At 42.4% G+C, this 26,451-nt stretch overlaps 1 protein-coding gene across 1 annotated transcript in view; it reads left to right on the plus strand.

Moving 5' to 3' along the window:
• The window catches only part of LOC311242997 (seipin-like), a gene marked incomplete at both ends in the record, with an annotated part of 33,878 nt that extends 8,039 nt beyond the window's left edge, over window positions 1-25,839 (plus strand). The window contains 2 exons of the mRNA XM_084332059.1: window positions 1,395-1,455; window positions 25,643-25,839. Of these exons, the coding sequence (XP_084188185.1) occupies window positions 1,395-1,455; window positions 25,643-25,839 (258 nt within the window). The remainder of the gene's footprint in view (window positions 1-1,394; window positions 1,456-25,642) is intronic.
• Window positions 25,840-26,451: the final 612 nt, after the last annotated feature.

A 26,451-nucleotide genomic window follows, 5' to 3' on the forward strand; every position in this document is an offset into this window, starting at 1 on the left:
GATGTAGGAGTCAGGTGCACCCTGGGCATCCCAGATGATTTGAACCTTGATAGAGTGGTATTGCTTTCTGTTGAGATATGGAAATGTATCTGTGGAGGGTGCCTTGATTCGCACGTGCGTGTAGTCAATTGCGCAGATGGTCTTATAATGGCATGGAATGCTCTCTTGACTGGGATCTGTTGTTGTTTAATATATGGGAATTGGATGTATGTTGTATGATTCCATCCACGACTCACTGGAGGCCGAAGCTGATGGATGCCTGCGATATGCCCACCCTGTCTCCTAGCTCTCTCTGGAATGTCCCAGTGGCTAAAAGGTCCAAGGTGGACAGTACCTGGACGTGTGGTCGTGCAGGGTTTGAACATCTGGTCTGGCTCCACAGTGCTGGCTCCATGGTATTGCACAGCACCATTAGGACAGGTCTTGGTAGCCTGAAACTGAAAAGGACCTTCGGTTCAGTACGCGCTGTGTACCAAACGCATGCAACGTTACTTTACCCACTAACGGAAGGCACATGCAGAACATTTCTTTGCGTGCAGAACTTAATTCAAAACTCCAAGTCCCCCCCCTTCACAAAATATAACTTGCGCAAAGGGCCGGATGTTGTTCGTTCAGTCCATGCACAGCACTGAGAGATTACCTGTTATTTAGCATAGCTCCATAGTATGGCGAACACAAACGACAAGCCAGAGGTAGAAGACTGATCAGAGACTCACTAAAAATATATTTAAATGGGACATTTTGCATCGTCATTCCTGGGCTAATGAGTTGAAATCCTTATTTTATAGGAAAGATTTGGAATACATTTTCCAGAACCAATTATTGTGTGAGATTTGGAGTCAAATGTTTCTCATGTACAAAGACAAATGGTCTGTTGATATATGGTATAAAGAGAAATTACAAACGTACTGTCTCATAAAAGATAGTTACAGTGCATAAACGTGTGTTCAGTATAATTTAAACAGAAGGCAAATATCCCTATGTGCACAGATAGCCTACGGTCAGGGACATTACCAATAGTCCTAGAGAGCAGATGTAATGCCACCGCAGAGGAGGACATACTTTGTTTGGTGTGTGATTTAGGTTAAAAACACTTTTGTTTTATTGTCCTGTTTACGGGGATGTAAGGGAAGTACTTTTTAATCAAATGTCCTTCATTTATGTTGATTTTCTTGAGATGGATGAATATGTACAACTTGAGTTGTGCTTCAAGAAGGGAACTTTTTTGTAGCAGATCAATCAATCGATCTATTACGGTATAATATATATATACATTGTCTCTTATCTGTGTTGTGTGTGTTTGTCAGTGCGTACGTGTTGGCTGATGTTGCTTATGAAAGAAACCAAGTTTAGTGCAGCATTATTTTTCCCTGATTGTTTTCCGTTGTGTACAGTCAGGTGGACTGATATCAGAGGACATAGGCCAGCAAGAGTGTTATGAGGATGGTACTGCAGGTACACCCACACACACACACGCACACACACACACGCACGCATGCACGCATGTACACACACACACACACACACACACACACACACACACACACACACACACACACACACACACACACACACACACACACACACACATGTTGGATCCACCAAGTATCATGTACTCACTGTACTGACATGTATTGGTGTGTTTTACCTCAGAAATGAACTCACCCGGTGGACACACTGCCCTGTTGGATCCACTCAGCATCCAATCAGAAACCACAAATGCAAACCAGGAAGCAGATCCAGTTTTCCCAGCAACAGCAGCCAGCGAGGAGATAAATTTGCGATTAATCGCGAGTTAACTATGGACAATCATGTGATTAATCAGATTCAATATTTTAATCGATTGACAGCCTTAGTTATGACATACTATATGATGCGTTATGACATATTATATGATGTGTTATGACATTATATGATGTGTTATGACATATTACATGATGTGTTATGACATATAAATGGATTATGGACATATGAGTGTTTAAGCTCATGCACAATTGGACATAGGAAATATGTGTTGAGATAACATAAATATATAATATAATATTTTGAATAGACACACACTCTGTCACAAGTTATAGTTTAAGGAAAAGAAAATATTAGTTTAGTAATTTAATCACCAAACCAAATATCTAAACTTGTAGTTTTTCTGTTGTGAACTGATATGTAACTAACAATGCCTTGTGATTGGGTGTCAATCCATGTAAAAAATTCCATTAGGAGCAGTCGGCAGCTATTGAGCAACACACGGGGATGATGCCAGCATATTGTAATGCCAGCACCTTGGTGAGGTCAATGGCAGGAGCATAGTACCAAGCAGCTACCAATCTCCTGTTGTCAATGCTTTGTGTTGCTTTGCAACGGTGGAATCTGAACCGACAGTCAAAGAAAGACCTAAAACTGTTCCTCACAATGTCATTCATACAGGTCATGGTTATATCATCTACTCAGAGAGTATCCAGAAGATTATGAATGGAATAATGTGGGGTCATTCCTGTTGCATATTGTGGTGTTGAAATAGTGAAATGTACTGCAAAACCAAAGTTTTTATTGTATTTCATAAATAGAGCAAAGGTCAAATTAACTGCTGAGCAGGTAAGACAGAGCCCCCATGTGTATTTGCCACTCTAAAGTAAAGTCTGAAATTGAGGTTAATGAATATATTGCTTGGCTGATAAACCATGTTCTATGTTTATACATGTTATTGTAATAAAACTGTTTAAAATGAGATTTTCTGTTTATTTTTAGCTCATATAACTACAGCCATTTTCATTACACATGCATTATAAAACAAAATTGAAAATGTATCTATTGTAGACCGACTCCATGCTGCAAACCTCAAAGGTGAGACAAATACAGGAGTCTTGAATGCTAATTATCTAGTACTCTAGTTGTGTGTAGTCTTTCAAGGGTCCCTGGGGGATTTTCTCTTCTATAAACATGAAAAGGAGTGATCCAAACCACTCCAAAATGAGTTTGAAATTCATACTAGAGAGTTTAAAGGACTGTCACAACTTGAGCTGCATTGTCTTCTCAGTGTACTCGGAGCACTTAGGTGCTGTAAGTGGTATTTATTTATTAAAATAAGTGGTCTACATGTTAAAATAATAGCTGTACTGTGATAGCCATTACTGATTATCTGGTCTGTAACATGGTTCTCCACAATCCACTCTGCAGTAAACAAAAAATACACTTCATCCAATCAGGAGAGAGAACTCCACACTGAAAAAACAGTCTGAGAAAAAAAGCCCTGTTGTTTTTTGAAAAACTGGGCTTTTGAGGTGATGAAATCACTGCGCCAGGCAGCAGTGGTTCGGCAAAAAATAGTTCTGAGTTAACACATCCACCGCCATTCACGCTGTAACACGTTATTGCCCGCCATGCTTTGACCGCCAGACCACGCTGTACAGCGATATTAATTTTTTCGCCATGGCATTCATAATTCATATATACACCTCCGGCGCTGCAGCTGGACCCTACGGCTCAATACAACGACGGCTCAATACCGCCGCCTGGTGGATGGTCGGGCGAGTTACACTCGAACAACAGGAAGTGGGAGGTGTGCGTCGATTAAATTCATCCGGCCGTCAGACATTGTTGCATGACTCCCGACAGACACTATGTACATAATGGATCGCTTTATAAACTTAATAATCGATATGATTTCGGCGTTTATTGCGACATACAAACCGGAAATGGACCTAGGCGATCGGCGTCGTATACCTGGGATATTTCACCGCCAGTCTCATTGGCGAACGGTAAGAGGACGCTAACGTTATTTTCAGCCCAATTGTTTATTCATTTCACTGCAAACCGATCTGATCAATATATCACCCATACTACATAAAGCATTTACTGACAATCACAGAATTATAAATGACCCCCCCCCCCCCTTTCCTCCGCGCATGATGACTCATAACGTATAGGATCATATACAGTTGAATTTTTTAATATAGCGTGTATCGGGAATAAACGGCAATCGATAATCTATATATGCGTTTAGGCCTATAACTCATGTTCTAGGAATTACTGCAGAAAACGATAAAAACATACTTATATTCTAGAAGGTATTTTTGTATGAATGTTTGAATGAAAAAGTATAACGTTCCTACATCCTGAACGATAGATAATCGATGTTGAATGGGCCATAGTAATGTCAATTTAGCAATACAATTTAAAAAGTTATAGCCCTGCAAAGAAGGTGAACATCTCCATGTGTAAATGAATGAACCTAAATATGTAGTTTGACTGATAGATAGACAAAATGGGTTTATTTATGTTGATTTAATTTGGTTGTGTTGATGTTAAATTTATTTTGCAAAATGGGTATATTCTGTTTGGTTTTACACAATATGTCTATCGGTGTGTTGTGTGTGTGTAGGGGCAGGTATATATAAGATTTTTTCTTCGTCCTGTTCCTTTCGGCCATGGTATTTTTGGTAAATTATATGAATATGTACTGTTGGACTGTGGTAATTTTATGTGCGAATAAATAAATGATGATGATGATGATGATGATGATGATGATGATGATGATGATGATGATGAGACTGGCTATATTGATGGATATAAGTTATGGCAGGGAATGTGTTAAAAACAAGTTAGAAAATGAAAATGTCTCTTTTTATTTTCTCCACGTGGTAAATACCAGTGATGCCAGTAACGCGCTACTAAGTAACGCGTTATTGTAATCTGATTACTTTTCCCCGAAAATAGTAATCTAACGCGTTAATCTTTAAAAGCCAGTAATCTGATTGCAGTTACTTGTCCAAGTGGCTGTGCGTTACTATTTCGTTACTATCTCATCATAAATTCATAATGCAGGCGGAATGCAGTATTTTATTTCGTTTTCGACAGTCAAAAATACATTTTGAGCTGTTTTTCTTATTTGGGAGTGACGTTGTGTGGCAGTGAAAGGGTTAAATACAAGAATGTGTCCCGCGGCGTGACTGGAGCCTCTGTCTGTGAGTGACTCTGCTTTGGTCCAATCACATTCCCCATCCACAGTCTGCGAATCAGAGGCAGAGTAGGGCGGGTCTTCACAGCACGTCATGTGACATATGCGCCAATCGTGTGACAGCAGGGCTCCGTCGTCCGGAGAATTCCACCCCAAAACGCTTGGCAAAATTAAAAGTGAAACTTTTGCGGTTTCTGTTCAGACTTCCATCCCAAAACGCTCGTCTAAACGTAGGCTCAGTCACTACTTCACAACATTCATATGCGGAGGAAATACTGTCAAAATACTGTCTACCGCTAAAAACAGCACATCCAATTGCATTGAAAGCATCTGGAATCACAACACTAGCCGACGTTTCGACTAGGTACAGGAGGGTTGATGGTGGCAGAGCAAAAGCTCTTATTTGCCAGATTTACAGTTAATTTACATGTTAAAGAGAGACTGGTTGTATGTTTATAGAGAGACATTTATAAAAACAATTTAATAGTTACAGTTGATATAATTGAATAGTTCAGCCTGCATTTGTTAGATGTGATACACTGGTTTTGTAAAACCACTGGCTGGCTGCTCTAATGCTGTGAGCATCATAGACTGTTGCTTTACCATACTTGATGGTACAGAAGCTGAAGCACTAGTTTAACAATTTACGTTATGTGCAGAGAAACAAGTTAAAAACAATTTATGCACTTTCAATAAAGCGTTTAAAAAAAACTGTTGGGGGAACGATGACGACTTCGTAACCTAGTTACTTTCAAAGTAACTAAGTTACTCTGATAATCAAGTAATCAGTAAAGTAACTTAGATTACTTTTTAAAGGAGTAATCAGTAATCAGATTACTTTTACAAGTAATCTGTGGCATCACTGAATACACAGGTCACAACATGTTTACAGGAACGTTTTGGAGTTGTATTTGGAGTGTATTTTGTGACTGTTGGGAACTAGGCTACACTGGCACACCTACTTGGCTACTTCCAGTGAATGACGCTAAGCTAGGCTAACAGTGCGGCTGTTCCCTAAGCCGAATGTATGCACAGAGAAGAAAAGGGTATGTATCTGCTTGTCTAACTCCACGGTAGATGGCAAATAAGCTAATTTCCCAAAAGGTTGGCGTGTTCCTTTAATTGTTTTACTCTTATATTTAAGCCCTTGTGTTTCTCTGTGTGTTTGTGGAGTTATTTTGTGTTCCCCTGTATTTGTTTCCTCCAGTACCTTTTTTTTCTGAGTTCTATATGTTCCCTCATTCTCCTGTCTCCTCCTCCTCTCCGTTACTTGTGAGTCCTTGTTTACTCCCTAGTTTCTACATATTTCTTTTGGTGTTTGTAGCTTGCTTTTTGTGTGCCCATCCTTCTTTAGAGTTTTTGGTTAGCATTTCTTCCCATAGTGTTTTAGTCTCTTTAAGTTTTACCAGTAGTGTGTTTTTTTTCAAAAGAAATTCTCCCACGTTTTCCTGTGTTAGTGTTTGAAGACTACTAGACCACATTCAAACAAGGAGTTCGGTCATCACTCTGACATCCACACATTGATGTGCATAGTAGCGTGGATTTCCGACATTTGCACCGACGTGTTGTGCATTGTTTCTGGCATGCACACAAAATCATCTCCAGGCAACTTTCTGGGATTGGACTCAGTGACATAAGAATGGGCTGGAGTCCTGAATCGCCACGTGTCCATCCTATGTCCAAGGGTGCAGGAAGATCAGGTATGGCATAGTGAGCATTTCTCCAAACCATTGTCTGATAGTGTGCTTGCATCAAATGGAAGCGGAGAGCATCACTTGTCGGCGGCATTGCTTCTGGTTTACCAGTCTTGGAGAGGCAAATGTTTCAGAAAATGGAATGGTCTGAATGGTGAGTTCACCAATTCCCAGGTTTAAAAGCAGTGGATGGTGCACTTTGAAGACTTTCCATGACAAGCTTTTGGTGTGAATTGTGATGTAGGATGTGGTGTCACACCCAGTTAATGGATGAAATGCTACTAGACTGAATCTCTTGGTAGGTTGTTGAACACGGCAACAATAGGTACCAGTGTTGTAGTACTCGAGTCCAGGACTGATTTTCAGGACTCGTGACATGACTTGGACTTGAGCACTGATGACTCGGACTTGGACTTGGACTCGAGCATTGACTGCATTCGTATTCGGACGGTAAATGGTAAATGGCTGCTTTTTTATATAGCGCTTTTATCCAAGGCGCTTTACAATTTGTTCCTCACATTTTACCCATTCACTCACACATTCACACACCGACGACGGAGGCAACCATGCAAATTCCAATCTGGCTTCAGAACATCCCACTCCACTGACACATATGCCTTCTCTATTTGAACGACCACATCAAACAAGAGGTGGACACGGGCAAATACTGTGGCATGGTCATGCTGGACCTCCAAAAGGCTTGCGACCAGGGTTCGAATTATCCCCTGAGAGCTATGGGGGCCCCCTGAATTTTTCCTGAAATTGTGGCTGTTTTCGAAGTCATATTTAGAGGAATATCTCATTAGGATTAGTCTAATACTAAGTAATAATGACATCACACAACAGTCTAATCATTAGACTATTGTGTGATGTCATTATTCAGTCTCATTCTTAACCATCAATATTTGTTCATTTTCTTACTCACCTCTGATATATAATGCCATATTTACTTATTTGCATTTTGCATCTGATAAAATACAACAATTTAATTTGAAAGATTATACCAAATTTATGAACTTGAATTAACATTTATTTGTCTCTGCACTCAAAAACTAACAAAATAATCTAATGGAAAATAAATAGTTGTATGGCACAACAGCAGCATTTATCAGGATACAGTAAGTAACATTATCATCTGATAATAAAATGAACATAAAATAAATACTTGTATAAATCAAAATAAATAATGTTATAAACAAATGTGCACAGGTAATCAAGAACTGAATGAAAAATAAATTAGAAGTAGCAGCATCTTCTTAGAACAACAAGAAGAAAAGTAACTACTGCAGCATGTCATGCTGCCCTGAATGAACTGGCTGTCTCCTTGAGCAAAGCAGATTTTTTGGAAGCACTTCCTTCTGGTTCTTTCTATTTCTATAGCTTGCTTATGAGCAATGCTATCACTGTGCAAGTATGTTTTCTTCCTCAACTTCTTGCTCTGAGAGCTAGTCACAGTCCCATTCATCCACTGCTCTGCCAAATGGGCTCCAAATGATTTATTTAACAATGTCTTGGCGTTTTTACATGGAAGGCAGCCAATGCATCATATGCATCCCTTCTTGGCAAATAACCAGCTATATTTATTTTTCCAAAAGTTCCACTGACTCGGACCCCAGCATTGTGGTGGTTGAGTAGCAGCACAGTCCAGGTCTAGTGGTGGAGACTCGGGTCTGGCAGTGGCAACCGGCGCGGTAACAATAACAGGTGCACTGTGCACAGGAGCAGCAGAGCTAACACTAGTACTAGCACTAGCATTGTCAACTTCAGTGACAGTAGCGCTGCTAGCTGCTGCACTAACAGCGTCAGTCTTTGGCCTTTTTATAAAACCAAAGCTGTCCAGCTTTGTACAGCCCTGCGGCGGGTTGAGCCTTTTTTTGGCGGCATGTGGCGTACTGTTTAGTGTTTATGTTTTCAGTTGCAGGACACGGACCGGCAGCCTTCTGTTTACAGCAGCTGCTTGCTGCTTCTTCTTCACTAGGTTGGAGTAGCGTTAAACTTATGGGCGACGCTGACTATGGGGGCTCAGACTGCTTGCGACACTGTCAATCACTCCATTCTGATTGACAAGCTAAAAGCAATTGGTGTTGATATGAGCTGGATGCAATCCTATCAGGGGAGAGAACAGATGGTGGAGGTAAACGGTACACTACCCCCTCCCAGTGAGCTGTGGTGTTCCACAAGGAAGCATACTAGGACCGTTACTGTTCCTAATTTATGCAAATTACATGTCATCAGCTTGTGACTGGAACTTGTTCCTGTTCACGGACGACTCAGCCCTGCTGGTCTCTGACAGGGACAAGTTGCAGGTTGAAAAAGCCCTCAGCTCTGAACTCGGCAGAATCTGCACCTGGCTCGCTGATAATAAACTATCATTACACCTGGGTAAAACAGAGTCCATTCTCTTTGGATCAAATAACAAACTCAGCAAGACCACTCTGTTACAGTGGGTGACAATATTGTCACAAGGAAAGATGAAATTACATACCTGGGCCCTCATTTATCAACAATGCGTAGAAAGTGTTCTATTTCTGTTCCTACGCACGGAATTTAGAATGTGTGTACGCACAGAAAAATCGGGATTTATCAAACGTGCGTACACAGGTTCTACGCACACTCCATGTTGATAAATACCATATGTTCTACGCTCCGCGCTCGTGCACGATTTTAAGTATTTGCATATAGAACCGTCCGTAATTAACCATATACGGTAATGAAACACCCCCATGAAATGTGGAAAAGTGGACTAAGCCGAGCGAAGCGTGTTATGGGAGAAATACGCGACAGGCTGACAGACGTGTACACGTACGGTGATGTCGGATATGATATCTATTAACTTCCTAAAGACCATTGCTGCATGGGCAGCGCAAACACTAATAAATTGCCATTGGTGTCATTAATAACCATGCTGGAATATGACTGCCTTTTTTCGTTCGATTAATACCCAGGGATTAAAGTTATCCGTCAATTTTATTCCAAATCGCGACGGATCTTCCGTAAATTTTCTACCTGCATGGTTTAATATGATTTGTAGAGGCATACAATCTATTTTGATGTCGGTATTAGGTATAGCCTATATAAATTATATATGCATAGCCTACATTATGCAACAGTAATTTGCGCATAACGCAGCATGGCACAGACATGTCACACGGAGCCCCGCGAAGCCTGCATACAGTAAACTAACTTGATCGTTAATATAACTGTTGTCCTTGTATCTTTACGCTTATGAAAACATTTTATAATATTTATAGGCTATAGGCCCTCGTTTTGGCCATAGCCTATTCTCAAATGGCTAAATCTCTCTGACTGAACCATGTATAGCCTATATCATATTCCTATATGTCTCCAAGGAATCGTGGAGCTCGGGGAAGAAAGGGAACCCCTGCTATAGCCTATCCTTTATAATGTTATAGGCTATTTTATTTACAGTAGTCTATTTATGATTTGTTTCCATAGTTATGCTGTGGCTGAGATGGGTCGGGATTAATGAAGCTGATAGGAGACTGCTTCTCGGCTATATAAAGCCACGATTGAAAATAATGTACTTCCTTCTTGACAATAGCATACTATAATAATATGAGAGCATACAAGAACAATGACTCTCACTGCCATGTAGCCTACGCCATGTATAGCCTGCCTATGTGATCAATAAAAACGCGAACTTGAATTCCATCATCATAGTGTCTGTCCACTATGTTTGTTACTTTGTTATTTCCCCCCCCTATGTAAAGCGACCTTGGGTCTCTTGAAAGGCGCTATATAAAATTAAGCTATTATTATTATTATTATTATTATTATTATTATTATTATTATTATTATTATTATTATTATTATTATTATTATTATTATTATTATTATTATTATTATTATTATTATTATTATTATTATTATTATTATTATTATTATTATTATTATTATTATTATTATTATTATTATTATTATTATTATTATTATTATTATTATTATTATTATTATTATTATTATTATTATTATTATTATTATTATTATTATTATTATTATTATTATTATTATTATTATTATTATTATTATTATTATTATTATTATTATTATTATTATTATTATTATTATTATTATTATTATTATTATTATTATTATTATTATTATTATTATTATTATTATTATTATTATTATTATCACATCTGTGCGGGAGCTCACAAATAGACTGTGTTAGTCTCAGTGAAGTTTCAACGGAGGTCATCTATTCTAACCAACAAATTGAAGTAGAAAGCATTTCGTTGTGACCAATATTATTTGGAAACATGACACACAAAATAATAGTATTTCGCTTTTTATTTTAAACAATATTTAATCGCGTTTTGAAGGTGGGTGTTCTGCGTCTGCCTGCCCCCCCTGTGCCAAACAAGCAGGCCAACCTCTTGTTCGCGCGTGAGCCCGTTATAATTACACTGTCGCTATTTTACAATTAACTATAATGAATTACGGGTCATACAGAACACGCCAGTGTTGAAACTAATGCACGGAAGCTTATTTGCGCGTTGTAGTCTTCATATTCTACCGCTGGGCGCCAGGTACGCATGCTCTGAGCTGTGCGTATATATACGCACAAAGTCAAGCACACGTTCAAATTGATAAGTCCCACACTTTGCTTAGGAATGATCGTACGCACGGGTTACGCACATATCTGTGCGTATGCACCAGGCACGTGCACACATAGAGGCCAAGGGGTGCTTGAGCACCTGCATTTTGAGCCTCATCAAAAAAGTGCCCTTTTTGAAAAATAAAAAATAAAAAAAAGATTTTTTTTTTTTTTTTTTTTTACCGTTACGCATATAGACTGCCCTTCCAACTGAAAAATGTCAGGATAGAATCAAAATATTAGGTAAAGAGAGAGAGATGCCCCATATTCCATTGCAGTTTGCACGGCCTCCTCAGCGTGCCTCTCCGCCAACCTATATATTTTATGCATAGCGTGGGTGGTGATGATGATGATAGAAACCGCTGTGGCGCATACAGTTGAATGCTGGTATTACACTCATTGAGGGACACAAAGAAGTCAAGTCCGATGGGATTTGGGAATCTCAAATACAAATCGGGATTGGAATAAAAAATGCATTTATATTAAACAATACAGAATATACAGCACTTCTTGGGGTCTGTAGGGTAAGCACTTATTCCCTCCCCCCTGAACATTTATGGAGATGTATGGGCCTTTTAAGTCAGTGATAAAAGTGTCTTTCAAGGACAAGTGAGCTCCTGCACTGATTATTATACATTTACATTTACATTTAGTCATTTAGCTGACGCTTTTATCCAAAGCGACTTACAAGTTCTGTGCGACAAGACAGCAAGAAGGGTATAACTCTATCAGCTGAGTAACAATGTTCATCAAAGTGTTGCGTGTTACAGTGTAGGTTAGTTTATTAGGACAAGTGCATGACATTAAGGTTAGTCGGGGTTAGATTTTTTTTTTTTTCTTTTTATATCATTTCAGATAATGGTTGAAGAAGTGAGTCTTTAGTCGACGGCGAAAGATTGGACGGGATTCGGCTGTCCTAACTGGGATGGGTAGTTCATTCCACCATTGTGGGGCAAGGACTGAGAATAGGCGGCTTCTCTTTGATGACCCTCCGGGAGCTTGGATAGGAGTAGATCTGAGGCGGCCAGAAGACGCAGAGCGTAGGGGTCTTGAGGGTGTGTAGTTAGAGACCATTGACCGGAGGTAGGCGGGAGCGGTTCCCTTTGCCGCACGGTATGCTAGGTCGAGGGCCTTGAAGCGGATACGTGCAGCAATGGGGAGCCAGTGCAGGTCCCTAAGAAGTGGGGTGACATGGGCTGACTTCGGTAGGTTTGAGATCAGGCGGGCCGCTGCATTTTGAATGAGTTGAAGAGGCTTGGTGGCAGTGGCCGGGAGGCCAGCTAGCAGTGCGTTGCAGTAGTCGAGGCGGGAGATGACTGTTGATTGGACGAGGAGTTGGGTGGCTTCTTTTGTCAGGAAGGGGCGTATCCTTCTGACGTTGCTCAGGAGGAATCTGCAGGTTCTGGTTGTCGCTGCGATGTGAGCAGAGAAGTTCAACTGGTCGTCGAGGACAACACCAAGGTTCTTGGCGGTCGGCGACGCGGTCACAGCTGCATTCTCGACTGTGATGGAGAGGTCGGTCAGGGGGGAGGATTTGGCCGGCAGGTGGAGCAATTCTGTTTTGCTTAGGTTCAGTTTGAGGTGGTTGGTCGTCATCCAGGCGGAGATGTCGGACAGACAGGCCGAGATCCGCTCAGAGACGTGGATATCTGAGGGAGGGAAGGAGAGGAAGAGTTGAGTATCATCGGCATAACAATGATATGAGAAGCCATGAGATGTGATAATGTTACCCAGTGATTTAGTGTAGAGGGAGAAGAGAAGGGGTCCTAGGACCGAGCCCTGGGGGACACCCGTCCGGAGGGGGCGGGTGGCCGACAGAGTCCCTCTCCATGACACTTGGTAGGAGCGGTCATTGAGGTATGATGTCAGCCATGTCAGCGCAGATCCAGCCACTCCCATTCCTGCGAGGGCCGCGAGGAGGATCTGATGGTTGACTGTGTCGAAGGCTGCAGATAGATCTAGGAGAATCAGGACAGAGGAGAGGCCTTTCGCTTTTGCTAAGTGAAGTGCCTCTGTGACCGCAATGAGGGCCGTTTCTGTGGAGTGGCCAGTCCGGAAGCCAGACTGATTGGGGTCTAGGAGGTCATTCTGTAAGAGATAAGCAGTAAGTTGGTTGGATACAGCACGTTCAAGTGTTTTAGAAAGGAAGGAGAGAAGAGAGACAGGGCGATAGTTGGCTATGACGGTGGGGTTCAGGGTTGGTTTTTTTATGAGGGGCGTGACTCTGGCTTGTTTTAGGGAGGTGGGGACCACCCCCGAGTTGAGTGAGGAGTTGATGGTTGCAGTTAGGAATGGGAGGATGTCCGGTGCTATGGTCTGGAGGAGTGGGGAGGGTAGCTGGTCCAGCTGGCATGTAGTCGGACGGTTCGACGTTACCAGTGTCAGGGTCTCGGCTTCTGTAATGGGAGAGAAAGATGACAGAGTGAAGGATGAGGTTCTCGATTCAGCGTTTGGAATGGGTGGGGGTTGGGAGAAGGAGCTGCGGATGTTCTCCACTTTTTCCTCAAAGAAGATCGCAAAGTCTTCGGCAGAAAAAGATGAGGGAGGAGGAGGTGGGGGGGGAGTGAGGAGGGAGGACATGGTAGCATGCAGTTTGCGAAGATTCTTGGCAGAGGCCTCGATCCTATGGTGAAAGAAAGAAGCTTTGGCATTAGTAATGGTTTTGGAGAATGTTAACAAGAGGTTGTGATATGTGTCGATGTCAGCAGTGAGGCGTGACTTTCTATACTTCCTCTCAGCCGCTCTCAGGACCTGTCTTTGTTCTCTCACTGCATCCGTCAGCCATGGACTGGGTGGGGAACGGCGGGCAGGTTTCTCAACGAGGGGACAGAGCTTGTCGAAGGAGGTTGCAAGGGCTGAGAGGAGGGTGGAGGTTGCCATCTCTGTGGGGAGAACAGAGAAGGTGTCACTCAAAGGTAGAGCGGATATTATGTCAGAGGAGAGGGTGGAGGGGGATAGGGAGGGCAGGTTGCGTCTGAGTGAGACGGTTTGAGTTGGGGTGAAGACTTTTCGGTTAAGCATGAGAGTTAGTGAGAAGGATATGAAGGAATGGTCAGATACATGTAGGGGAGTTACCGTGGTGTTAATGATGCTGGAGTTACGGGAAAATATGAGATCCAAGGAGTTGCCTGCTTTGTGGTTGGGAGGCATGGCAGTGGGAGTCAGGTCAAATTGTTGTAGGAGGGAGACCACTGGGACCGACTGAGATGAGTCAGGCAGGTTGAAGTCGCCCAATAGAAGGAGCGGGGTACCATCTTCCGGTAAGGAGCTTAGAAGCATGTCCAGCTCATCTGTGAAGTGATCGAGGGGACCTGGAGGGCGATAGAGTGTAACAATGGTGAGATTGAAAGGATTAGAGACAGATACTGCATGATATTCGAGGGAGGAGAGTGACAGTTCTGGGAGTTGCGTTAGGTTAGTAGCCCATGAAGGAGATGTCATGAGGCCAGTGCCTCCACCCCGTCTGGAGGGTCGAGGTGTGTGAGTGAAGTTATAGTTTGTAGATAATGCTGCAGGTGTTGACGAGTTATTGGGGGTTATCCAGGTCTCAGTTAGAGCCAGGAGCTGCAGATTTAGACTATGGGCGTAGGCAGTAATGAAGTCAGCTTTCTTGACTGCTGATTGACAATTCCATAAGCCTCCCTGTACTGTGACAGGTGTATTAGTGGCTGTAGGAGGGTAGGAGAGATTAGCCGGGTTGCTAGCAAACTGGCGTGGATGGGTTGATTCTGTTCTTGAGGAGCAGATTGTGGATATAGGTATGAGGCACATTGTGGTGTCAAGAGTGGTAGGAGGAGGTTGAAGGGGGTAGGGAGGAAGCGAGATAGTAGGGAAATAGCAGAGTGGGACGGGAAATGTGGGATTATGGTGTACTTAGCACTGGGTGGATCGGTGGATCCCTCTGCGGTGAACTCCAGGAAAACTCCTCCTCTTCCAGGAAAACTCCTCCTCTCCTATAGTTCAATATTCAATATTTGATCACCAAAACCCCCCAAAAAGCATAAAAAGGGGGCCCCCCGCCCGAAAAGGGCCCTTAAAAATCGTGCTCGCGTGCTACGAGCGCTCTGTTAATATATACACACAAGTGTAGTGCCCTTTTCAGCCTTTGAGCACCTGCCCCTCTAAAGTCCTGTGCACGTCCCTGGTATGCACCATTGATAAATGAGGGCAGGGTTCTATCCTAGAGGCAAATCTTTCCTGTGACAAAATGGCAACCAATGTAATAAAAAAAAGTCAACCAACAAACAAGATTCTTGTACCGCACCACATGGTACCAAAGCACCTCAAAGGCACTAAAAACAAGATTACAAACATCACAAAACAAACTGGTCAGACTACTGCTTTACCTTACTCCTAAAACCCACCTCACCCCTGCCCATTTTGACAACCTAGGATGGCTTAGAGTAGACGACAGAGTACATTAACTCGCAATGGGCCTCTGGTCTACAAGATACAGGGGTTCCCAAACTTTTCAGGCCAGGGCCCAGAAAATAAGGCGTCAGAGAGCCGCGGCCCAATGCACATCGTCTGGCTTTTTTTTTAAGCCAAATATCACTTCAATCCTATTAAGTTAGTTCAAGTTAGTTATTCATTTATATGTGCTATTTATGAGAGGGCTAACTTGTTGCAAAATAATAATGATAATAATAATAGCCTCATTAAAATACTATTGTTGCTTCGGTTGTTTTCAGCGTTTTATGTGCATAATCTGTTATTTAGTTTGAAATGTTCGTTGAAATAAGTCGATTTTTCGTTTTTGTTTATTTATTAAGTTAATATAAAACCATATAGTCACATTTTAGAATACAATAGAATAGAATTTTAGAATACAACTAGAAACACTGTCCTGGCCTGCTTCTAAGTTCAGTGGCCTGACAAAAAATAAAAAATAAAAATAAATAAAAAAATAAAAATAAAAAAATAAAATTTTATATTTTTTTTATTTTTTTTTTATTTTTTTTAAATCATCTCGCGGAACCACTGCACTACACCACTAAGGTACCCATGTACATGTCGAAATAATTCCCAAAGGTCAGTGAATACCACGACCACAACACAAGAGGGAGTTCCACAAATCATGTTCAACCCAGATTCGGCTCAAACAAGGGACTAAACACGTTTCGCAATTATGCCACATCAATGTGGAACCCCCTACCCACAGCCATAAAATAATGTGAATCCCTACCCACCTTCAAAACCGCTCTCAAAGAGCACCTACGGGGGGCTGCCATTCGAAACTGGCCCCTGTAAATGTCTACCCCCCCGTGCCCAGTGGTGCGTTATTGAAATCATCTGTGGTTGCACACACCACGTGCACGCGCGCTCCCGGCGCGTGCGCGCGCTCCCGCGAATGCGCATTTAATGTCCCCTCGCTTGAGCACAGACTAAAGACAGTGCCTAATTGCCTCTACGAATGGAATGTAACACATGTCTTCACAACAAGTTAGGTGTGAATGTATCTGAGAACGTATTTAACACACCTGACGACCGGCGCTATTGATATGCAAATAGCGAGTACTTGTCTGGGGTTGCACCCCGTCCCATGAAGAACGCATGCCTGCCCGTGCCCAACCCCCTCCAATGTACAGTTTCTTCCCCCTCTAATGTACTCTCTTTTAGAAACTCTGTCTCTTAAACAGTACTGTATATTTGTATGTCGTGTATGTCATAAATGTTATGATGAATTGAAAATGGGGGACCCTGATGTAAACAAGATGAAAGTCTTTCTCTGGTCTGCATCCCCTTAACACTTTCTGTGCCAATAACGTATACTCGTTATTGCCCGCCACACTGTGTGTTACATTTTATATGATCCGGGCGGATAATTTGGACCCCGGCAAGTGAAATGGTTTATTCGAGCAACTTGGAACGCATTTAGCATACTTGACAGTAGCGGCCGCTGGCGCTGGTGCCTTGTGGGTCGCAGTTCACGTTAATAGGTCGAGTTGAAAATGTAATGCTCTGAGATGCTCTGGAGCAATCTCTCTCTGTCTCTCGGATCAATCAAATCAAATAATTAACACATGTATGTTGTCATTTTAAACAACTCACCATTCATTCATTATGCATCAGCAGCAGCTAAATTAATGTTATAGTTCACAACACAGCAGCGCGTTTTGAATCGCCAGCCTATTATCGTCTCAGCAAGCACAGTCAATACTTTTTTCCGTAGCCGCATTTCGCGGAGACAGCTGTGTATAGCGAGAGAGAGAGAGTGAGAGAGAGAGAGAGAGAGAGAGAGAGAGAGAGAGAGAGAGAGAGAGAGAGAGAGAGAGAGACTCACTGTTTAGTTGAAACGTCCAGGGCAGGAGAGCTTGATAAACGTGTATAATCCACTGTTGATGTATTCCAGACCACTGTCCACTGTCTCCAGACTGCATCCGCCATATAGCTTGTTAGCCAAGTGTTAGCTTGTTAGCACCACACAACACAAGTTAGTACATTCCTTTGTCCATTTCCGCTCGAACAGACTGCAAACTACCTGGCGTTCTATCGCCATGCTCTAAGACAAACTCTAACCTTAACCAACTTTGAAAGAGTGCCTAAGCTTAACAGTCTAAAGAACTTGCAGTCACGGCACGCTCTAAGACAAACAGCTGCCTGCATCTCACAACAACACAACAACACAACTATCTCTCACCAACGGACCAACCTAGGAATAAGCTAGAATTGGAACATTAGAAATTGGATTCGGCCAATCAGAGATCGTCTCTGTGAAATTCTGCTACGGAAAAAAATACTGGCGTCGGCCAATCAGAGAGCGTCTCCGCGAAATGCGGCTACAGAAATTCTTGACGCTACTGGCTAGACCGCTTCAAATCGCGCCCGGATTCCAACATAATAGTCATATTTCAACGCACAACGCGTTATGCACTGATTGGCTGTGACGGATACAGCGATCAAACTGTGACGCGCACTCAGAGCGCTATCGCGTCTAGCCCGGGCCGAGAAATTAAAAAAAATAAATAAAAACGTCACTTCCTGCTCAGGAAAACGAGTGTTTTTTTATTTGAGATAATAACGTTATATTGTGCATTGGAAATACAAACATACTTAAAATGAGTAAATATTATTCATTTTAAACATGTTTATATTATTTATAGGGCTATAAAACAAAAAACTAAAAAGTTTTATTTTCTTCTTCTCTGATTTAACAGCAGGTGGGGCGGCGCCCGTGCGCCCCTAGTGGCAGAGCCGCCACTGATACTTGATGCATATTTTGTGCCATTTCATGTCAGGGACCCGATGGACATTAATACTGGAAATCATGATCAGACAATTGGAATATTCATTTTGGGATACCTCCTAGTAAAGGTAAGGACTATATGACATCAATCCTACTTTGATCCAACAATGATTTCACATCGATCGCAGCGATCAATGTATGTAGTATTCAAAACGTATGCCGTTGCTGACGATCAGAGCATCAAAAAACGAAGTGTGCAAACCATACCATGGTCTTCGGGGGAGCTCATTATATTTGGGGGGGGGGGGGTCAGCAGCGCTGCGCGTGCCTCACAGGGAGGACTTTACTGTGACGCTTGCAATGCTGACATATGCTATAGGTATGAATAACGTTACAGAACCACACATAGTCCACACCACACAGGTCTGCATGATGAAGACGCACATATTGAAATACACATGCTCAGATTAACCCCTCTGATCCAACACTAAAATTCACACACAACAGTCCTATTTACACATAAACACACGGATGAACCAATACCGAACAACAAGTCAACGACCAAACACATCGAGTCTAACATTATTATAGGCAAATGCATTATTATCACACCAGTCAGCACCCTGGTCAGTACTAAAAGACAGGATAGGAGCCGCACGCACCCACACACGAGACAAGCGCAACTGCGCATGTAACCACCAACGCACAATAATCATACCATAGACATTTTATAAATGAGCAATAATGATAATAATACAGCTACTGTAATTAGGAAAAGCAGGTCTTACCTTAAAGGGGAACTATCTTATAAATGGCCTTTTTGAGTGTTTAGCATTGTTTCCTAGCTATGTGAACTTATATTAATATGATCTATGTCTCAAAATTCTCATATTGGCGCATTCTTCCAATTCTCCTCTCACAATATTCACCCTCACTGAACTGAGTCGTTTGAAAATGTGCCTATATGTGATGTCATATAGTCACTGCTGCATGTTAATGTTCAGGCGAACACGACGGTGCACAGTGGTTTAGGTGGCACCTGCAGCTGCGGCTGCAAAACAGCTCGAGATCTTGAGGTAGAAAAATGCTGTTTTTGAGGACTTGATTAGAAATACAAAACAATGAATAAAAAAAATATATATATTACAGAGGTGTTCCATAGACTCACAGGAATTGTGTAAAAGTGCCCAAATAGTGAAAGAAATAGTAAAATAGTTCCCCTTTAACACAGAAGTGACCACAAAGGCCTGGGATCAGCTGCCTGCGAGATGCGTCCTCACTTGCTGTTTTAAAGTGGCGCGCTAAAGCAGGGTAGTTATTCCAGACTGCTTTTACAGTATTAAAATTACTCACCACCCACCTGATGGTGAAGATCTGCCCAATTCTCAAAATCTGCATGTCACAGAAGTAGTCCCTGCAGCAGGTTGTTAGCGTCGCCAGCAGTCAATTTAAAATAGTCTGCGATTGAAGAAGTAGATGCTCCTAGATGAGCCCCCTCCTCTACTCCCTGTACACACATGACTGCGTGGCACAGCGGAACAACAACACAATCATCAAATTTGCTGATGACACAGTAGTGGTGGGCCTGATCTCTGCCAACGACGAGAGGGCCTACCTGGAAGAGGTAGAAAATCTGTCACAGTGGTGTCAGGAGAACTGCCTCTCCCTGAACGTCAGCAAAACAAAAGAGATGATTGTGGACTTCAGGAGGTCGGGGGTCAAGGACTACAGCCCCCTCAGCATCGACGGGGCACCGGTTGAGAGAGTGAACAGTTTCAATTACCTCGGAGCCCACATATCCGAGGACTTGACATGGACCACACACATTGACAGTGTTGTGAAGAAGGCACGACAACGCCTCTACTTCCTCAGGCGCCTAAGGAAGTTCCAAGTCAGTCAGAAGATCCTTAGGAACTTCTACTCATGTACAATAGAGAGCATCCTGACTGGCAACATCACCTCCTGGTTTGGGAATAGCACTGCACAAGACCGTAGCAGACTACAAAGAGTGACACGTTCAGCCGAACGCACAATTGGAGGGGGGCTTCCCACCCTCCAGAACATTTACAACAAGCGGTGCAGGGGGAAGGCTAAGAGAATTATTAAGGACTCGAGCCACCCGAACAACTGCCTCTTTGAACTGCTGCGGTCAGGCAAGCGATACCGGAGTCTTAAGGTGAGCACAGAAAGACTCAGAAGAAGCTTCTATCCCCAGGCCATCAGGCTGCTAAACGAACAATAAACAATATGCAACAACCATCAAATGCACACAGCACACACACCCACACGCACACACTCACTTAAACAAACAACACACTGCAGCACCCACTCTCCACACTTTAGATCACACAAACACACTTTATATTTATTGATAAAGGATTTGCACTACAACTCGTACACCTACTGTAAATTGTACCTAAATTGCACCTCATCCCATTTCTGCCTTGCACTATATAGTATTGTATATTAGTACACTGCATAGTATTGTGTATTGTATATTATATGGTAACTCAGTTACGTCTATTCTGCATCGAACATTGTACATATGTCTATACTGAACACTGTGACCTCATTTTTTTACCTAATCTTTTTATTTATTTTTTTTATTCTAATTTACATACTATACTATGTTATTTTATTTCATACTTATCTTATCTTGTCTTGCACAGTCTCTGGAGCGTAACAGTAAGAAGCATTTTGTATAAAAGTATTCTGTACTTCTGTATGACAACTATTAAAGAAACTTGAACTCCTACCGGCTCCTGCTCAGTCGAGTCGATTGGCTGCTTCGCCTTCTTTGTAAAACCAAAATTGGTTATAAGGCTTACTTCTTTGATTTTCCGTTTAACTTTCGACATTATCCTGAATACCTGTATTTTCTTTCTTTTAAAACGGCGGGTGAAGTTTGATTTGTGCCTGCAGGCTGCAGCGCCGCCACGCTCCGAATGGTAATTGCAAGAATAGCATGTATGTCACCATCTATTGAACCAACTGTGAATTAGTGCGCAAATCAAGAATCATACATCCAAATTTTACGCATTATACACGATGATGACGATACAGAAAATTACAGAAAAATGAGAAATGCATGGCAAAAATAGCATTTATTGTCAGTATTTTAGAGACCCCCCAAAAATGCACATCATGTTTTCAGGGGAGCTGATGTCTCATCTAGGGGAGCCATGGCAAAATTCACATAGCGCTCCATAACGCAGCTTCCAGGAATTAGCCCGGATCAGTCTGAAACTATACAATATTCACCACGGGATAACACAGGATAATTTATTTTTCTTTTTTACATGTTGGAGGAGAGATACAGTAGTGACTGTCAAAGCCATATTGTCTCCATAGCTATAATATAGAATATAGATATAGCTCTGCAAACATAGTGAAAATGCCTATCTTTTAGCGTGGCCCATTGACTACAGGATGAGGATAATAGCTGGCGCTGAATGAGTTAACAATTGTGTGTATTGAGTCGTACTGTATTCTACCCATTCTGCAATATGTTAATAAAGTTTTCAATCAATCAATCAATCAGTCAAGCTCCATTCTGTACCAACTGAGGCTTACTGAAATTTACTCCACAAGTAGAAGTCATGGAATGGCAGTTTCTCCCCTTTTTATTCATAGTTTTAAGCAGACATATCAATGCCAATACACGTTTCAAGCTGATCCAATGTTTTGTATTGCAAAATATCATCCAGTCTCTCCAGTCATCCAGTCCATAGTAAAAGTATATCGTTTTTGACCCAGGTGGTGTATTGGGCCTCAGGCAGGGCTGCTCTGCCACTCAGGCAGTATGTGATGTAGTGTGTGAAAGGGTACATGTCAGCATATTGATGGCTTTCCAAAGGCAGTGTGAATGGTCGTCTGGAACCAGCTACCAAAACGGAAGCGAGAGGCCGAGGCCTCAGCGCTTGCACGCACGCACGCACGCACACACACGCACGCATGCACACACACACACACACACACACACACACACACACACACACACACACAGGCAGGTGGCCAGGAGCGCGCAACAGGACGGTATAAATATGGAATATTAATAGTCTATCTATTCCACTATAGCTATATCCACGCAATTGGGTTTAGTTCTTATTTATTTATCCACTGTCATTTACAGTGTTGGTGTAGTGCTTTTATTTATTTTCGGACATCACAATGCGTCGTTGAGGCATGACTAAATTTAAAACGTAATTTTTTATCATACAAATATTGTCGTATTTATTATTATTATGATTATTTAATTCCAATGAATGAATGAATGAAAACTTTATTTAACAGATTGCAGAATGGGTACAATACAGTACGGCTCAATACATACAATTGTTAAGGGGATGCAGACCTGAGAAAGACGTTTGTCTTGTTTCCATCAGGGTCCCCCATTTTCAATTCATATAGACATTTATGACATACACAACATACATGACATTTATGGCATAGGGACATATAGGTATTTAGTACTGATACATTTGTGACATAAGCGGTATTCAAATATACAGTACTGTTACCCCTAGATCCTGACAGAGTATATACATATGATGGGGAGGGGACTGTACATTAGGAGGGGGTGGGTGGGTGGGAGGGAAATATACATACGGCGGGGAGGGAATATACTGTATACATGCGGTGGGGAGGAGACTGTCTATTAGGAGGTGGTGGGGGTTTTGGGCATTTACGGTGGCCAGTTTCGAATTGCAGCCTCCCGTAGGTGCTCTTTAAGAGCGGTTTTGAATGTGGTCAGGGATTCACATTCCTTTACAGCTTTGGGTAGGGCGTTCCACATTGTTGTGGCATAATTGCGAAACGTGTTTAGTCCCTTGTTTGAGCCGAATCTGGGTTTAACATGATTTGTTGAGCTTCCTCTGGTGTAGTGGTTGTGGTATTCACTGACCTTTGGGAAGTATTTTGACATGTACATGGGCACCCCGGTCGTATAGTGTATCTTGTAGACCAGGCCCATTGCAAGTTGCTGTACTCTGTCGTCTACTCTAAGCCATCCTAGGTTGTCAAAGTGGGCAGGGGTGAGGTGGGTTCTGGGGTTCAGGTCAAGTAGTAGTCTGACCAGTTTGTTTTGTGATGTTTGTAATTTTGTTTTAAGCGCCTTTGAGGTGCTTTGGTACCATGAGGTGCACGCATAGTCATAGTACCCTTGAATGAGTGCTCCTGCCAGAGTCTTCAGGGTATTCTTGTTTACCAGAGAGGAGATCCGGTACAAGAATCTAGTTCGTTGGTTGACTTTTTTTATTACATTGGATGCCATTTTGTCACATGAAAGATTTGCCTCTAGGATGGAACCCAGGTAGGTAATTTCGTCTTTCCTTGTGACAATATTGTCACCCACTGTAACTGAGAATCCGTCGGTCTTGCTGAGTTTGTTATTTGAACCGAAGAGAATGGACTCTGTTTTGCCCATGTGTAATGATAGTTTGTTATCAGCGAGCCATATGCAGATTTTGCCTAGTTCCGTGCTGAGGGTTTTTTCAACCTGCAATTTGTTCTTGTCAGAGACCAGCAGGGCTGAGTCGTCCGCAAACAGGAACAAGTTGCAGTCACAGGCTGACGACATGTCATTTGCATAAATTAGGAAGAGTAGCGGTCCTAGTATGCTTCCTTGTGGAACACCACAGCTCACTGTGAGGGGGGGGATAGAGTACCGTTTACCTCTACCATCTGTTCTCTCCCCTCCAGGTAGGATTGCATCCAGCTCACTGATAAGCTATCAAAACCAATTGCTTTTAGCTTGTCCATTAGAATGGAGTGATTGACAGTGTCGAAGGCCTTTTGTAGGTCCAGCATGACCATGCCGCAGTATTTGCCCGCGTCCACCTCTTGTTTGATGTGGTCGTCCAAATAGAGGAGGCATGTGTCAGTGGAGTGGGACGTTCTGAAGCCAGATTGGAATTCGTAGATTAGATTTTTTTCCGCCAGGTACTTTTCGACCTGTTCGTAGACTATTTTCTCCATGACTTTCGAGATGGAGGTAAGAATAGAAACAGGGCGGTAGTTGCCTGGGTCTAATTTGCTGCCCTTTTTGTGCAGAGGGGTCACTCTCGCAATTTTGAAGTCCTTGGGGACGTGCCCCTGTTTTATAGAGAGGTTTATTATGTGTGTGATGACTGGGGTGATGGCGGCTGCTGCGTCTCTGAGGAATTTGGAGGGGATGTTGTCATGGCCAGTGGCCTTGTTAGGTTGGAGGGCGCTAAATTTTTTGAGTACCTCATCGGTTGTTATCGGTTGTTACCGGTTGTTACCAAGGATGATTGTCTATAGAATCGACGTGAACGCAATCACCATGATTCCTCCCAAATAAAGCCCTTAAGAACCCGGCACACACCAGTCTGTCCGACTTACGACTGCTCCTAAATCCTGCTCTTAGCTACGAGCGAATCCCTGAGAAGGGACCATTCGTGAATCCCAAAATTGGCCCGAAAAGGTGGAACTACGATGAAATTTGCTCTTAACTTTTGTCTTACGTCCATTGAATGAGACCCACTGTTCCTATTGACCGCCTGTATATTGGCCTGTATAAAAGCGCTTATATTGTTTGAAACTTTGGTTTTGTTAGTGCATGTTGTCATGCAATTACTTTCTAACACTGGCCATAATTGAGTGTTCACACCATTGTGAATCTGTTTTCAGGCATACCGCTACAATCTTCCTCTACGGTATTTCCCCATTCAGCTGGAGGATATTTCCTAATTTCCCTACCTGGACATTAATATCACACTCATGAATCTCCAAGTGACGTAAAACTAAGAGGTAATAACTATTTCTGGGCCTTGATACTACTTGTTTTCCCCTAGACCTAATCCCCCCCCTCATCACTGTCCACTCACAGAGGATGATGGTTTAGCAATAAGACCAGGGGGAACTGCTTTCCCACAACAGCTGGTCATATTTGAGCTACAGTAGGCATGGCACGTTGTGTAAGACCAGTTCAATCTATGCGAGAGTGTCCTTGGTTAATTGTATTTGCTGTATTTGGTTACCTCTGTGATGTTTGTAAACACTGGAGTAAAATCAGACCTATATTTTGGGGTAAAGAAGGTTTCAAAAAGCGTGTTTTCTATCTCAAACTCTTAAACAATGTATGAGAAAGAATATAACAATTCCGAATTGGGGTTTTAATTGACTCTCCCTATACCCTTGGTCTCTTCCTTATTGGTGGCTGTTGCTAGATAACTTCCAGTTGAGTGAGGGAGGAGAGGTGCTGAAGTTGTACAGTGAAGTGGAGGCAACATGCCTGGAGAGACTCATGACGGACCCCCTGAGGCCCTTTGTCCCACAATACTACGACACTGTCACCAGGGGGGGGCATTTCTATATTCACCTGGAGGATCTGCTCAGTGGCCTGAGGAGCCCTGTCTTCCCTTAGTTAAGTTATTAAGTTCCCTTAATATCATGAGAACATGGGAGTAAAAAGAGAAGTGTGTGTGTGTGTGTGTGTGTGTGTGTGTGTGTGTGTGTGTGTGTGTGTGTGTGTGTGTGTGTGTGTGTGAGTGACATGTTTGAGAGAGAGCAACAGAGAGAGGAGAAAGAGACAGACAGAAGGAGAAAGACAAAGAGAGAGAGAGAAGAGAGAAGACAGATAGAGAGATAGATTACATTAGATTAGATTAAAATGTATTGTCATTGTACAGCGCAAGTACAGTGCAACGAAAAATAAGTTGGCATCTAACCAGAGTGTAAATGTATAGGTAATGGTATGTAAACAGTCAAATATGAGTAGACTATAGGATTATGTAGGTACAGTAGTTATGATTACAGTGTAAGGCAGTTGTAGACAGTGAAAGCAGTTGACATTGAGTATAGAGTTCATAGTTTGTACAGTATGGGCAACAGAGCCTAGAGTATAAGCAGTGGGGTTCAGATACTGTACGGTGTGGTGAGTATGAGGGAGCTGTCACTGTGGTACAGAGTTCAGTGAGATCACAGCTGAGGATCACGGAGAACAGTGACACCAAGGGCTAGATCCACAAAGAATGGA

Source organism: Notolepis coatsorum (assembly GCF_963971535.1).
Source record: "Notolepis coatsorum genome assembly, chromosome: 16".
NCBI classification, from domain to species: domain Eukaryota; kingdom Metazoa; phylum Chordata; class Actinopteri; order Aulopiformes; family Paralepididae; genus Notolepis; species Notolepis coatsorum.